The sequence below is a fragment of the Anomaloglossus baeobatrachus genome, chromosome 7 (assembly GCF_048569485.1).
Source record: "Anomaloglossus baeobatrachus isolate aAnoBae1 chromosome 7, aAnoBae1.hap1, whole genome shotgun sequence".
NCBI lineage: Eukaryota > Metazoa > Chordata > Amphibia > Anura > Aromobatidae > Anomaloglossus > Anomaloglossus baeobatrachus.
The window spans coordinates 179,322,114-179,339,067 of record NC_134359.1 but is presented as its reverse complement, the minus strand read 5'-3'; the positions used below and the strand labels follow the sequence as shown (position 1 = coordinate 179,339,067).

The 16,954-nt window shown below is 41.7% G+C and overlaps 1 protein-coding gene across 5 annotated transcripts in view; it reads right to left on the bottom strand.

Moving 5' to 3' along the window:
* The window catches only part of PFKL (phosphofructokinase, liver type), a 300,427-nt gene that overhangs the window by 180,855 nt on the left and 102,618 nt on the right, over window positions 1-16,954 (bottom strand). For all 5 annotated transcript variants that reach the window (XM_075317821.1, XM_075317820.1, XM_075317822.1 and 2 more), the window contains 2 exons: window positions 6,468-6,657; window positions 5,286-5,451 (listed from right to left, as the gene is read on the bottom strand). In XM_075317821.1, coding sequence (XP_075173936.1) covers window positions 5,286-5,451; window positions 6,468-6,657 — 356 coding nt within the window. The remainder of the gene's footprint in view (window positions 1-5,285; window positions 5,452-6,467; window positions 6,658-16,954) is intronic.

The window sequence follows — 16,954 nt, the reverse complement described above, 5'->3', positions numbered from 1 at the left end:
AGTGGCAAGCAGGAATTTGCATATATCCACCATATGGAGGATTTACTAGCAGAGGCAGAAGGGAGTAGCGAGAGGGTTCTGAAAATTTGGCTGCCATGGATACTCTAAGGATACTAATTATTACCGAGCGCTTTTTGAAACCCCATTGGCATGAAGATAAATAGTAGACTGGTCATAATAGTTCTCACCATTGGATCCCCCTTTCCTTCCATCTAGCCCTTGATGTGTCCCCCCCCCATTCTATCTTTCTTTCTCCATCTGCAGTCATTTCTCTTCTTTCTTTGTACTAGTAAAGCTTGAAGGTGTGTCACCTTTGAGGGTTATTAAGAGTTCTTTAATATAACAAGTTTTAGATATAGAAGAGATAACTCACACGTTGTGGGGATGCACGACTTAAAATAATTTACATATATATACACTTTCTATTTTTCATTGAATGTGTATATAATCGTCCTTGTCGAGTAAAGGGTATTTTACACGCTGCGATATCGGTAGCAATATTGCTAGCGAGCGTACCCGCCCCCGTCGGTTGTGTGTCACGGGCAAATCGCTGCCCGTGGCGCACAACATCGCTAACACCCGTCACACATTCCTTCCCTGCGACGTCGCTCTGGCCGGCGATCCGCCTCCTTTCTAAGGGGGGCGGTTCGTGCGGAGTCACAGCGACGTCACATGGCAGCCATCCAATAGCAGAGGAGGGGCGGAGATGAGCGGCCGGAACATGCCGCCCACCTCCTTCCTTCCTCATTGCCGGTGGACGCAAGTAAGGAGATGTTAGTCGTTCCTGCGGTGTCACACATAGCGATGTGTGCTGCCACGGGAACGGCGAACAACATCGTATGTGCAGCAGCAACGATATTTGGAAAAGGAGCGATCATAGTATCATAGTATCATAGTTTTTAAGGTTGAAGGGAGACTCTAAGTCCATCTAGTTCAACCCGTAGCCTAACATGTTGATCCAGAGGAAGGCAAAAAACCCCAATGTGGCAAACAAGTTCCAATGGGGAAAAAATTTCCTTCCTGACTCCACATCCGGCAATCAGACTAGTTCCCTGGATCAATACCCTGTCATAAAATCTAATATACATAACTGGTTATATTAAATTTTTCAAGAAAGGCATCCAGGCTCTGCTTAAATGTTAGTAGTGAATCACTCATTACAACATCATGCGGCAGAGAGTTCCATAGTCTCACTGCTCGTACAGTAAAGAATCCTCGTCTATGATTATGATTAAACCTTCTTTCCTCAAGACGTAGCGGATGCCCCCGTGTTCCAGTCGCAGGCCTAGGTGTAAATAGATCTTTGGAAAGGTCTCTGTACTGTCCCCTCATATATTTATACATTGTGATTAGATCTCCCCTAAGCCTTCGTTTTTCCAGACTAAATAACCCCAAGTTTAATAACCTGTCTTCGTATTGCAGCCCCCCCATTCCTCTAATAATCTTGGTCGCTCTTCTTTGCACCCTCTCCAGTTCAGCTATGTCCTTCTTATATATCGGTGACCAGAATTGTACACAGTATTCTAAGTGCGGTCGCACTAGTGACTTGTACAGAGGTAGAACTATATTTTTTTCATGCGATGTGTCAACGAGCAACGATTTTTCACGTTTTTGCACTCGTTGATCGTCTCTCCTTGGTGACACACGCTGCAATGTCGCTAATGGCGCTGGATGTGCGTCACTAACGGCGTGACCCCGACGATATATCGTTAGCGATGTCGCAGCGTGCAAATGGCCCTTTACACAGTTCGAATAAATAGAACATGTTTGATGCAATGCTCTGAGGGAAATAATATGGACTCATAATATGTTTATGGACAAGATATACAGTACATGTCATGCTGATTGTTTTGATGATCTGTGGGGATTTTTTGTTTTTCTTTTTCTCTTGTTCTTTTTGATGGGATTTAATTCAATAAAGAAAGATTATGCACAAACTGACATTCGGCACGGCTTGCCAAGCCACAGCAATGGTTCTGGGCAGGAAAAAAACAGCGAAAGTACACGCACCCAGAACCCTGATCGTAGGCATGGGCATGGGCACGGGCAGCTGCTGTCTCCCGTGGACAACATGTTAGTGGGAACGTAGCCTTACAGAGGCAGCAATAACAAATATGGTTACTTTTTCCCCAACTCTCTATTTTTGAATTGTTGTTTTCATATTTATAAAAAATTGTTGTAGTTCATTTTCATGTAATCGTTTAGTACCCTTATTGGACATGAAACCGCAATCATGTCTGCAGTCTGCTGTCACATGCTCTTGAGCCATACACACCCGCATCCAGAAGGGGTTAAAAAGTTCTGGATTTGTTAATACATTTTACTATAACAATAATTATACAGAAAACCTTCATACAGCACATAATGTTTATCAATGACATTGTACTATGCTCTATAGATAATAGGTAATGTTACTTTTAAACTTTGTTCGGTTTTAAAGCTGTAAAACCATGTGTATAACTCGAGAAGACCGAAGTACTAACCCTTCTACCACTAGCCTGCAAAGAAAGAGTGACAATTGTTTTTTATTTTTAAAGTGACTTCCATCAGAAAATTACATCTTCTTTAAGGGGACTCTGACTGCACAGAATGACTGTTCAAACCAAGCACATGCGCGCTGGGTGTATTATGGTGCGGCCAAACATTGAAGGGTACCTTCCCACCTGTTCCTTTTCGTCTCCATCCCTAACCCACCTCTCTGACAGCTTTTTTTTTAATATAGAACCTGGGAATCGGTCATGTTCTGGCTCAGCACTGATACATTGCTAAGTGAGTCATCAGTCAGAGACAGTCCATGCTTACAGCTGCCACTCTCAGTGCTGTGAGCGATGACTGTAAATGCTTTGGGCACACCTGCCTGACTGAAAGCCAGCGACTCCCAGGAGAAATAAAGTTCCTTTTCTGCAGGGTGCCGCACTCTCAGTAATTCGGCCAGGCACATTCATAATGCTATTAACCTGCAAATTAACCCCATATCTGCAGGCTAGGGTGGGGGGATTGTTGGTTGTTTTGCTGTCTTTTTTATAATCTAACCCTGCTTCCCCACATTTATTATGTATGCCTGACTGTCTGGTGCTTTCCTTGGTTTTAGTGTTGCTGTTAATGCCTAATGTTGTCAAACAAACTTCTGAGGCATTCTACACCCACGGCCGCTCATTAGCCTCATGCATATTCACGGATTCCCCCGCTCACCGGCATCTGTGATTGCTTGCAGTCAGACCGTACACCTCACCCTGAGTAGCAGCGTGTCTGACTGCTTCCAATCACAGACACTTCTGCGGATCTATCGTGGTATAAAAATAATTGAAAAAATAAATAATAGTCGTAGGGTCCCCCATATTAATGATACCCAGCACAGATAACACATATGGCTACAGACTGCAGCCCCCACCCGTGTGCTTATCTTGGCTGTGTATCAAAATAAAAGGAACCAAATGCGTTTTTGCTGTTTTTTTGTTGTTTTTTTAAAGGATTTAAATAAATAATTTAAAAAAGGGCATGTAGTCCCCCCCCCAATTTTGATAACCAGCCAAGATAAAGCCCAACAGCGGGGGCTGATATTCTCAGGCTGGTGAAAGCCATGGTTATTAGCCCCCCCAGCCTAAAAATAGCAGCCTGCAACCAACTAGGATTGCCACATCCATTAGATGCGACAATCCTGGAACTGTACACGGCTCTTCCCGAATTGCCCTAGTGCAGTGGAAATTGGGGTAATAAGGGGTTAATGGCAGCTCACAGCTGCCACCAAGACCCAAATTAGTAATGGGAGGTGTCTATGAGACCCTCCCTATTGCTAATCTGTAAGTGAAAAGATATAAACACAAACACTGAAAAAATTATTTATTTGCAATAAAAGACAAAAGAGCACTCTGTTTCGCCCCTTCATGAACCCCAAAAACACCCCTGTAGGTCTGACGCAATCCACACAAGGTCCCATGATGATCCTGGCTTTGCTACATCTAAAGTGACAGTGGGTCACTTACAGGTCAAGTTACCTGCGGTCACAGGTGGTGGACCGTGGGAACCTCCAGCTATGACGACAACTAACTTGAATGACGTCCCCAATCATCACTGCGGCTCAGACAGACATTCTCTACCTGACGTTACAGCATGCGGTCATCTTCTATGGCCGCTCGCTGTCACTTTAGATGTAGCAGAGCTGAAATCGTCGTGGGACCTCATGTAGATCACGTTGGACCTGAAGGGGTGTTTTGGTGATTAATAAATTGGTGAAAGAGGGTGCTTTTTTGTCTTTTATTTGAAATAAATGATTTTTGGATGTTTGTGTTTATTTACTTTGACTTACAGATTAGTAATGGGGCGTCTCATTTATATTAAATATTTTCTAATTTCCATCAAATTGTGGAACTTATTATTCCAAAATCTATTGATTAAAATCAACTTTAAATTTTACATTGTTTGTGGGAAAAAACCCCTAAATATTAAAACAGAGATATAAATATGAAGCTCGTTATTTATACTTACCCCATTTCCCCACAGATCCAGCACCAACGCTATACTAGTCCTCCCAGTGCTTATTTATAAGGAATGGGCTTATGATCTCTGTGGTCTATCAGCGATGGGACAGACTACTGGTACTCATGGCTTCCATCATTGAGTTGTGATGCCAGCAGTCTGGTAGGTGACCACTGCAGCCACTGACTGGTTGATTTGGTCAAATACCAGGTGAATGTAAACAAAGATTTGGAGGATGGTCAGAGTCTACACTGGACGTGCAGGGAAATAAAGAGGAAGTAAATGACTATTTGTATGGTTGCCATTAATGACAGAGTTAAGGCCCCGTTACACGATTTATCTGACGATCTCATTAGCGATGTGACACGCCCAGATCGTAGTTACGATTTGCCGAGATCGCTCATAGGTTGTTTGTTAGCGGTCACACGTAACGATCTCATAAACGACGCAAAATCGTTCAGCGATATATTGTTTGACAAAGGCGGTCATGTGGATGTTGTTCGTCGTTGGCAGGGTGTCAAACGTACCAATATGTCTGCTGCGTTCCAAACGACGAACAATATTTTGAAACTGAACGACGTGTCAACGATCAACAATTTTCAACCTATTTGCGATCGTTCGGAGACGCTCGTGGGTGTCACATGCACCGACGTCGCTAACGATACCGGATGTGCGTCACGGAATCCGTGACCCCGACGACATATCGTCAGATAAATCGTATCGTGTAACGCTGCCTTTACAAGAGTGAGGAACGGCAGAATCCATGCAGAATACACTGGTAAATGCAGCAATCTGAAACCCTAACTTACCTCTGTGCAGTAGTAGTGATTGCATCAATAACCTCCATAATTCTGTGCAGAGCTGAATCAGTGCCAATTGTCATATCAGTGCCACAGAAGTCATTGTCAATGGAGCCCACCAGTCCAACAATATTTAAATGAGTATATTTTGCAGCAACATTTTCAGTTATTTTTCCTGTAATAAAATAAGATCCAAATAAATCATATATGCAGCTCCAACGGTACTGTACGACATTAGCAAAGTTTAAGGGTAACTAATACACAGCAAATTTTCTACTACACATTGGAAACGCCATCGTAAGGATATCCATTGTGTACTATAGTGCCAGCAAAGTGGCTGAGAAATGGAAGAAATCTCATCCACACAAACTGGAGAAGATCCACATAATTAGTTGCCCTGACCATATCAAATTCATACTGTCAATTTTTGCTGCATGCTTTTGAAATATGTTAAAAAAAATAAAAAAAATCTATAGTGGATTAATCCCATGTGGATATACTATTAGGAGTTAAAAACACTGCACACTTCAATCCCATAATACAAGGTCCCACCTGCAACTAACAACTGAACAAAGGTTGTTTTTTTTATGATTTTTCCAGGATGAAACACCACCTTCATTATGCAAAATGATCATACTACCGCCAAAAAAAAAAAATTACAAGAATTACAAATACTACAGCAATATCTCATTGGCGTAGCCAGGTCTTCCTGATCTCTAAACTGTAACCACCTCCATGCTTGACATCATTATGGATACCATACTTTAATAACCATGGACTTATTTTTACATTTTAAGGGTAGGTTCACAAGACCATCATTTCAGTCTCAAAGGTCACAAAAACGTTTGAGTCACTCCAAATTGCACAAAGATGTTGTGCCTTTTAACGGTCTTGGTCTGCTTCATCAAGTTTTTGGCAAGTGCGAAGAGCTTGGAGGACGGGGCATGCGCAATCAGACCCAACCAATTCATCATAATTTAAGAAACAAAAATGTATTATCAGCCCCTGGCTGCCGTACACATCTGACAATGGCAAATGGCAGTTTAAAGATGTACCAAATTCACTACAGAGGCACACACCACAATGTATTCGGCATATCTCATTCCAATGCTCTCAGAACTAGGACCGGCATCAATCTGAATGAATCAGGCCCATAGGCCATACACACAATATTAAATCCCCTGTACTTACCTCCTTTAACCAACTCTTCAAGCAGATCTTTCCATTCCTTCCTAAAAATATTTGCTCCAGTTAAGCTTCCATCGCCACCAATGACACATAAATTTGTTATGCCATGCTGAACAAGATTAAAGGCTGCAGACAAACGCCCTTCATGAGTGGTAAATGCTTTACACCGTGCACTACCAATGATAGTGCCACCCTACAATAGAAACAAACAGAAACAAATGGCTACGTGAAGGAAGAAAACGTTACATACACCGTTTTAATGCCTTGAAGGGGTTTCCCAAGAACAAAAAGTTAATGTTAAAGTCAATTTCAATCAACAGATCTTGGAATAATAATAATTTCCACAATTGGAGGTATTAGCAAAATGTTCCTGTGCTGAGATAATGCCCCCTTGCCATAGTGACAAGTTATGTGAAGCAGAACTGTCTTCTTTACTGCTCCATTCTATGTCCTGTTGTGTATAAATATGTGACTCTTCAGATTTTGTGTTATACTGAGCCTGATGAAGAAACCTGTGTAGTCTCGAAAGCTTGCTATTATTACCATCTTTTCAGATAGCCATTAAAAAGGTATCAACCACTGAGGACTTCATTTCTTTTAAACAAACTTTTTTTGAGATAATCTTATAAATGTGCCCCTGCTATGTGCTGTATGATGGCCGTGTTTGACTGTACAGGGACATCATCTGATTGTACCATATCTCCTGGGCAGGGCAGGACGCAAAAGAGAGTAAGGCTATGTTCACACAGTACATCTTTCACTTCGTTTTTGAGGTCACAAAGATGCACCTAAATGCATGCATTTCCTTCCCCCAGCAAAGTCTATGAGCTTTCTATTTTGCGGTCCACACTGTGCATCTTTTTTTGGCTGCGTTTTTGAAGATTCAGCATGGCAAATCTTTTTTGCGTTTTTCCAGCGTTTTTGAGCTCTTCCAGTTAATAGATTTGACTTAAAATCACATTGGGCAAAATGCAGTAAAAACTCAGCAAAAACGCATGCGTTTTTTACCACGGGTGCATTTTTTGAGGCCAAAATCTCTGCATCTTTGTCGTTAGAAAAGATACACTGTGTGAACATAGCCTAAAAGGGACATTACAGCACAGGATCATAGCTGATTGTTTTTGTGAGGTGAACATTTTTAACCCCTTTCTGATGTAAGTTTACATCATAGTCGGGAAGCGGTTCTGCAAAATTATGTAAATCACATACAATCTAAGATTACAGAGTCTTTAAATTTCCGAAGTATGAAAATACCCAAGAAACAAACGTAATTGAAATGTATAAACATTTTATTTTCAATAAATTCATAGGGTATAACATAGAAAATGAACAAAATGAAAACCAGAGTATGAGAAGTTATGAAGGGGAAGAAACCCCACATGATCCAGGAAAGGATACCAGGTCTCACAAGTGATCTGCACGAGTGCCTAGATGGGAAGCTAAATGCCCAAATGCAAGTGCAGAAAGGAGATAGAAAAGTCTCAATGCATAGCCTAATGAGGCAGAATAGCTTACCCAGCTGGCAGATCACCAATTTAGACCCTGGTATACACGTGGGGACCGGCGTCCCAACACGTGTTTCGCCTGATGTGCTTCGTCGGGGGACAGATAAAAATGGTGCACAGTAGGAGGGTTATAAAGGGACCCTAATTACCACTAACCGCCCATTCATCGGCGCGTCATAGTGTACTGCACTGCTACGGGTCGCGTTGTGGTTCAGCGTCGGCAGCGGAAGCCGGATGGAAGAAAACTTCCGATGACGTCACTAGTACTTCCGGTTCTCCGCTGCTAAGGACGCCACCACAAACGCGACCAGAGAGGCAGGCAATACACCAATGACGCGTCACTAGTACCTCCCATCCAAGAGGAAATAACCTTTCTCAGCCGGTAAGATAGATATAGTTCAATCAGAACTTAATCTTATCACGATCGCCTATGAACTATATAAACAGAAGGTATATACCTTCTTTGCAAGATTATGGAGGAGATCGTGAAAAGGTAAAGATAATAAAGAGAAAGATATTATGAGAAAAAAAGGAGAAAGAGCAGACGTCTGCACAAAGCACATAGCAATCAAGGAGAAAACATAGATAGTCACATAGCAATGCATATACATAAATATACAGATGCTGCATGATTGCTTCATAGGTCCAGATGCATAAGGCTCATTTACAAGGCAAAAATTATCATGGGAATCCAGTTCATTCCTCAGCAAGGTCTGGAATGGGAGTGAAGTGGCTGAAAAGTAGCAATGGATCCGTTTAAACTAGACAAATAAAAAGGACACACTGTTAAAATTGAGTCATAATAGAATTGCCACAGATTCGGCATGAAACATCCACAATACTGTATGGAAGGCAGGTTCAATATATGTGAATGCGTCTGATGGTTAGCCCACAGCACAGACACACATCGTAAAAACCCAAAAGAATGGGAGCAGAAGGGGGGAAAAATTATTATTTCAACCTACACACAAGGACAAATTCAATCATGGAGGGCTGGGTAGTTAAAGAAACGGGGCAAAAGAGAGCCGTTCATTATGCCCATAAGGTGCCTGAGTGCCAAGGGTAAAAATCCAACGGCACTCCACCTGTGCCAGGCGTTTTTTAAGATCTCCTCCTCGGATCCCTAGATGTACCCTATCGATACCCCGGACCAGCAGAGATATTGGATCACAGTTATGAACCTCTCTGAAGTGACGGGGTATCGTTTTTAGGGATTCAGGGTTAGTGGTCTCCTTGGCTGCCAAAATGTCCCACACATGCTCCCTCGTGCGGATTCGGAGCTCCCGGGAAGTCAAACCAATATATATCTTACCACAGCCACATGTGGCGTAATAAATTACGCCAGATGTGCTGCAGGAGATATATTCGCGGACGGAAAATTCTCTCCTTCCATCTGCAGAGCAAAAAGTAGTGGCTCTGATGATATTTTGGCATCCCCGGCAGCTACCGCATGGATAGCAGCCAACTCGTTGGGGGCCACATCCAAAGAGGGGGGTTCTCTTGACAACATAATGGCTATGTACCAGTATGTCTCTGAGACTCCTACCCCTCTTTGCTGTCATCAATTTACGTTCTAGCAGATATCTCTCAAGAGAGGGCTCAGTTTGAAGAATGCCCCAGTGTTTACTCAACACACCTCTAATTTGTTCCCACTGGCGACAGTAGGTAGAGATGAACCTAGCCACTGGGCTTGATGATGTTTTCGGAGTGTCATTCCCAGAGAGAAGCTGATCCCGCCGGGAATATTTGGCACGCTGATAGCCCTTTTTAATGGACCTCCCACTGTAGCCCCTATTAATGAACCTCTCCCTCATATCTCTCGATTCAAATTCAAAGGTACCATCCGAAGAGCACAGTCTGCGTAATCGCAGAAACTGGCCAGTCGGGATTGCATTCACTGTTGACCTGGGATGCCTGAGGTAGCGTGGAGGAGAGAACTAACCGCGGTGGTCTTGCGAAAAATAGTGGTAAATACTAAGCCACTAGGTTCTATGAAAATCCGGATGTCAAGGAAGTCGATGGTCCTAGGTCCGATCTGATGGGTCAAAAAGATGTTAAGGTCATTGGAGTTGAGTCGACGCACAAAGTCCTCTAGCTCAGAACCGGTTCCACCCCAGACGACAAAAATGTCGTCGATGTAGCGGAGCCAGCACTGCGCATGGGAGCTCGCCGGCACGCCATCCCCGAAAAAATTATGTAAATGTATGTCATGGCAATTGCGCAGGCACAGGGCAGTTCATGCGCGATCGTCGCACGTTATAACGGTGCTGCAGTTGTCATAGTCAGGGACGTCCCCACTAGCTGTTTAATCCCATAAATGCTGCGAAATATAGCGATTGCAGCATTTAGCAGGCTTGGAGAAGGAGTGCACCCAATTGGGACCCCCACGATGTGATCTCTTGGGCCCAATAGTTGCCATGGCAAACCGTGGTCGTGATAAAAACCTCTGGGTCTATCAACTATGGCAAGTTTGTTAGACCATGCCAGGAGCATGGTCTAAAAGACTCCTGTCAGTATCTGACAGGCAAAATTGCAATACATTATAGTAGCGATCAGACTAATAAAAGTTAATATCCCATAAAAGGGCGAAGTAAAAAAAAAAAAGTTAAAAAAATATTGTAAGAATACTTAAACAACCAGAAAATAAAAAGAACAAAAAAAGAAAATATTGGGCCACTAAATACGTATATTTAACACAAAAATATCCAAAAAAAAGTACACACATTTGGTATCGCCATGTCCTGATCAACCCGATCTATAAAACACTGTTACATTAGTTAACCCTCTTTAGTGAGCACCCTAAAAAAAAGAAACCGTGAAAACGTCTTTTCATCATACAGCTCATAAAAAAGTGGAATAAAACATGATCAAAACAGTCATATAGAAATAAAAAGGGTATGTCTAAAAATATCATCTTGTCCAGCAAAAAAACAAGCCACCATACAGTTCAGTTAGCAAAAAAAATTAAAAAGCTATAGCTCTCAGAATACAGCAAATTAAAAACATTTTTTTGTTCGATAACATCTAATATATAAAGCTGAATGTGTGTATGTATGTATGTCCGGGATTGGCATCTGCACCGTCGCAGCTACAGCCACAAAATTTTGCACACTCACACTTCTGGACCCCGAGAGCGTCATAGGCTATGTTTTCAGGGGTAATTTTAACCCCGCGCTTTACAGTTATTCGCCAAAAAACCTGCCTCCATTAAAGCGAATGGAGCTGGGAGCCACAGTGCAGCCAGAACTTCAGAAGAATGCGCAGCCACGCCCTTATATGGAATGTTGGCGTGTCACAATGCAGCCAGGGAAAGAGAGAGACACAGACAGGGAAAGAGGCAGACACAGACAGGGTAAGAAACAGACATAGACAGGGTAATAGACAGACACAAAGAGACAGACACAGACAAAGAGACAGATAGGGAAAGAAAGGGAAAGAGACAGACAGAGAAAGAGACAGACAAAGACAGGTAAAGACACAGACAAAGAGACAGACACAGGGAAAGAGACAGAGTGAAAGAGACAGACAGGGAAAGAGAGGGATAGAGAGACAGGGAAAGAGAGGGAAAGAGACAGACAGGGAAAGTGACAGAGATAGATAGACAGACAGGGAAAGAGATTAAGACAAACGGAGAAGGAGACAGAGATAGTCAGAGACACACAGGGAAAGAGACAGACAGACAAAGAGATAGAGAGACAGAGAGATATATTCAGAGTGGGAGACAGACAGAGAATGGGAGAGAAACAGAGAGACAGTTACTATCCTGGGCGTTAATACATTCTATTTATACATTCTATCCCGGGAATGTTAATACATTCTATTTTGTTAACAACAGTTATTAACCCGGGTGAAGCCGGGTAGTACAGCTAGTTCTTTATATGCCGTAAAAGCAGCTAAACATTACAAAAACACCTACTATCCATGTGGTATCTCAGTAATCGTACTTACCTGAATAAAGTTGCATCGGTGATGCAAAAAACCTTTGGTTTTGTAAAAAAAAAAAAAAAAGTGTTTTTTAGTGCAATAGTAGCCAAACAAAAAAAAAATTATATAAATTTGGTATCGCTATAATTGTACTGACCTAAGGAATAATATACCGCAAGGTGACAGGCGTAAAAAATAGTAATAAAGCCAATTCTTCAACTGCTGTTACTTTATTTATTCTACCTCCCAAAGATCACAGTAAAGGTACTGTCACACTAAGCGACGCTCCAGCGATCCCACCAGCAACCTGACCTGGCAGGGATCGCTGGAGCATCGCTACACGGGTTGCTGATGAGCTGTCACACAGGCAGATCTCACCAACAACCAGTGACCAGCCCCCAGCTAGCAGCGACGCGTGGAAGCGATGCTGCTCTTGGTAACTAAGGTAAATATCGGGTAACCAACCTGATATTTACCTTGGTTACCAGCGCACACCGCTTAGCGCTGGCTCCCTGCACTCCTAGCCAGAGTACACATCAGGTTAATTACCCAATGTGTAGTCTGGCTATGTGTGCAGGGAGCAGGGAGCCGGCACTGACGGCGTGAGAGCGGCGGACGCTGGTAACGAAGGTAAATATCGGGTAACCAAGGAAAGGGCTTCTTGGTTACCCGATATTTACATTGGTTACCAGCGTCCGCAGAAGCCGGCTCCCTGCTCACTGCACATTCAGTTGTTGCTCTCTCGCTGTCACACACAGCGACGTGTGCTTCACAGCGGGAGAGCAACAACTAAAAAATGGTCCAGGACATTCAGCAACAACCAGCGACCTCACAGCACGGGCCAGGTTGTTGCTGGATGTCACACACAGCAACATCGCTAGCAAGTCGTGCCTCAGCAGCGATCTTGCTAGCGATGTTGCTTAGTGTGACGGTACCTTAAGGCTCAGCTCACATTTATCCTGTGCTCTACATTGAGTGCTTACATCGGGTACTAAATGTAAATCTCTGAAAAATGTGATTCAGGAAAAACTCCCAATGGAAAATTCACTGTATTAAAGGCAGAAGGAGTCACTGGACAGCTGTACAGTGACCAACGGAGTCCGGAGTAACGCTCCTACCTCATTATAGTGAATGGATCTGTCGGGGGTTTTACATGAATCACGTAATTTGGCGATGTAGATGGAAACCCTGGTGTAAGTGCACAGCATAGAGCACAGTATAAATGTGAACTGTTTCAGAATGTTCTGTACAGGGCTGTGGAGTCGGTAAGCCAAACCTTCGACTCCGACTCCGACTCCTCAAATTCTCTTGCACCGACTCCGACTCCGACTCCTACATATATTGCTTATAGTTAGGTGAAAAATTTATTGTAGTACATGAACATGTGTATGTGAACATCAGACATTTAATAATTTTTATGATACAATAATCAGGATATTTGGATAGAACACAAAGTATATTTATTGGAATACAACTTTAGAACACAAAAAACTGTAATAAATTGTAAATATGTAATACACTATGTAATATACAGTAGATTACATATATATCTTGTGTGTGTATATACACTATATATATATATATATATATATATATATATATATATATATATATATATATATATATATTATATATATATTTACAATTTATTAGTTTTTTGTGTTCTAAAGTTGTATTCCAATAAATATTTTATGTTCTATCCAAATATCTTGATTATTGTATCATAAAAACAATTAAATGTCTGATGTTCACATTGTACTACAATAAATTTTTCACTTAAATATAAGCATTATACTAAATGTTATTATTTAGTAAAATATTCAGCACATTCTGCATTGCACTCCTGTCCCCAATTTATTATATATTTTAGGAGTCGGAGTCGGTGCATTTTATACCGACTCCAACTCCGACTCCGACTCCACCAAAATGAGCTCCGACTCCGACTCCACGACTCCGACTCCACAGGACTGGTTCTGTACCCAAATTGCCTAATATAGTATTCAACTCAACCCACAAAAAAAAAAAAAAAGTCCCTACTCCGGTCCATCATCTGTTAATGAAAATATAAGAGGCTTCTACGTTACTGGTAGCACAATGGCTCTGGAAAAGTACTATGGCTTATTTATGGGGATCTGCTTTTCTGGCATATCAGGGGCTCTGCTAATGTGACTTGGCACATGCAATCTATTCCAGTCAAAATGGTGCTGCTCCTCTTCCGAGCCCTGCCGTGGACCCAAAGAGTAGTTTTCCACCACATAAGGCATCGGTGTACTCTGGAGAAATTGCATAACAAATTGTAAAGTCCACTTTCTTCTGGTACCTTTGTGAAAATCAAAACATTTTGGGTTAAAGCAACATTTTTGGCATATTTTTTTTTTTTTTTACGACTCAATATTGGGTTCAAGATGCTCACTACAAATCTAGATAAGTTCCTTGAGGAGTGTAGTTTCCAAAAGGGGATGGCTAATGGGGAGGGGGTCCCACTATTTAGGCACATCAGGGACTCTCCAAGTGCGACATGGCATCCGCTATCTATTCCAACCAGTTCTGCACTCCAAAAGTCAAATAGTGCTTCTTTCCTTCCAAGCCCAAACAGTAGTTCTCCCCCACATATGGGGTACTGGTGTTTTCAGGAGAAATTGCACAACAAACAACTGTATGATGCATTTTCTCCTGTTACCCTTGTGAAAATGTTAAATGTGGGGCTAAAGTAAGAATTTTGTGGGGAAAAAGTACAATTTTCATTTTTTTCTTTCCCATTGCTTTAATTCCTGTGAAGCACCTGAAGGGTTATTAAACTTCTTGGATGAGGTTTTGAGCAGTTTGAGGGGTGCAGTTTTTAGAATGGTGTCACTTTTGGGTATTTTCTGTCACCTAGGCCTCTCAAAGTCACTTCAAATGTGATTTGGTCCTTAAAAAAATAGTTTTGGAAATTCTGTTGGAAAAATGAGAAATTGCTGGCGAACTTTTAACCCTTCTAAACTATCTAACAAAAAAATAATGTTTCATAAATGGTGCTGATGTAAAGTAGACATGTGGTACATGTTTTTTTTATTAACTATTTTGTGATTTGATCTGATTTAATGGCATAAATAATCAAAGTTTCAAAATTGCAAAATTTAAAAAATTAACAAATTTACAATATTTACACAAATAAACAATTTGTCTTAAATTTACCACTAAACATGAAGAACAACATGTCATGAAAAAAACAGTCTCAGAATCACTGGGATCCATTGAAGCGTTTCAGAGTTATTACTTCATAAAGTGACATGGTCAGAATTGTAAAAATGGGCCGGGTAATGAAGGTGGAAAAAGGCTGGGAGGATGAAGGAATTCAACACATCCAATTGTGGAACTTATTGTTACATCTATTGACTTTGTTCGCGGGAGAACCTCTATCTCCCTGGAATGTAATTGTACATTCTAGTGTGAATGCTGTTATATAGAGCCGACTCACCTCATACAGAGTGTGTTGGCCAACTAGCTAGATCAAATGATTGCGACTTTATGTCCCACCATGGGGCAGCCAAAGTAAAGTAGTAATAATAATAATAATAATAATAATAATAATAAATAATAATAATAAAAAATAACATTAAACATCAAGCCCCTTTCTCCCAATCATAAAATTAGGAACTTAGAAAAAAAAAAAAAAAGGAACTCACAACATTTGCCATTGCTATGACAGTAAAAGTTCAATCTATCCAAAAAGAAAATTACCAAGCCCATACTGTAAACACTGTATAGAAACAATAAAAAACAAAATGATTGCTGTTTTTAATTCAGTTACCACATCTCCCCTACATTAGTAAAATAGAAAATGAGCAAAATGTTTTATGTTCCTCCAAATTAAACTGATAAAAACTAAAGCGCTTCAACATTTAATACTGGCTGTGCCTTCCCGAGTGCTATCTAATATATAAAGCTGAGTATGTGTGTATGTATGTGTGAATGTCCGCTAAAAGAATTTGCACCGTTGCATTTACAATCACAAAATTTTGCACAGACACCTCCTTTGACTCAGGGAACGTCATAAACTGTATTTTGGAGGGGAAAATTTAACTCCGCGCTTTTAAGTTATTTGCCAAAAAACCTGCTTAAAGTCAATGGAGCTGGGAGTTACAGGTCATTAATAGAGGCTGTGATTGGTTGCTATAGGTAACGAAGGACATTCTTAGTATAAGACAGTTTACGTGTGAGGTAATGATATTGGTAGAGACAGAGACACACACAGACACACAGAGACTGATACAGACACAGACAAAGACACACAGATACACAGAGACACACAGACAGCCGCACACACAGACAGCCGCACACACAGACAGCCGCACACACAGACAGCAGCACACACAGACAGCCGCACACACAGACAGCCGCACACACAGACAGCCGCACACACAGACAGCCGCACACACAGACAGCCGCACACACAGACAGCCGCACACACAGACAGCCGCACACACAGACAGCCGCACACACAATTTTGTTCGGCCTAATTTGGGGATTTTGTGTGAAATTATGTCCAATTTGCCTTTTTTCTCAGTTGTTTTTTGTGTTGCTCCAATATACACAAAGGAAATAAACATGTGTATGACAAAAAACATGTGTAATTGCAATCATTTTTTAGGAGAAATACTTCAATTTCTGAAACAATTTCAAGGGAGCCATCACTTTCAGCCATGACTGTGTATATATACCATAATGTTCGGACTATAAGACGCACTCCCCTCCCTAACCCCCCCCCCCCTCCCCAAAAAAAATGGGATTGCGTCTTATAGGCTGAATGTGGCTTAACGAGGGGGGTGCAGGGGCAGCAGAGCGGAGTCACAGAAGGCAGGATTGCCATCGATGGAAACCAGTGGCGGCACGAGTGGGATGATGCTGTGAGCCTTGGGTTGAGAGTCAGAGTGTACTAGTTGCGCAAGGCAGGCACCAATGAGCTCCTCACGATAGACTTCAGGAAAATGGCACCAGATGAGCAGATTCAGATCTCGGCTCACAGATATATTTTTGTAAATATTTTATTATATCTTTTCATGGGACAACACTGAAAAT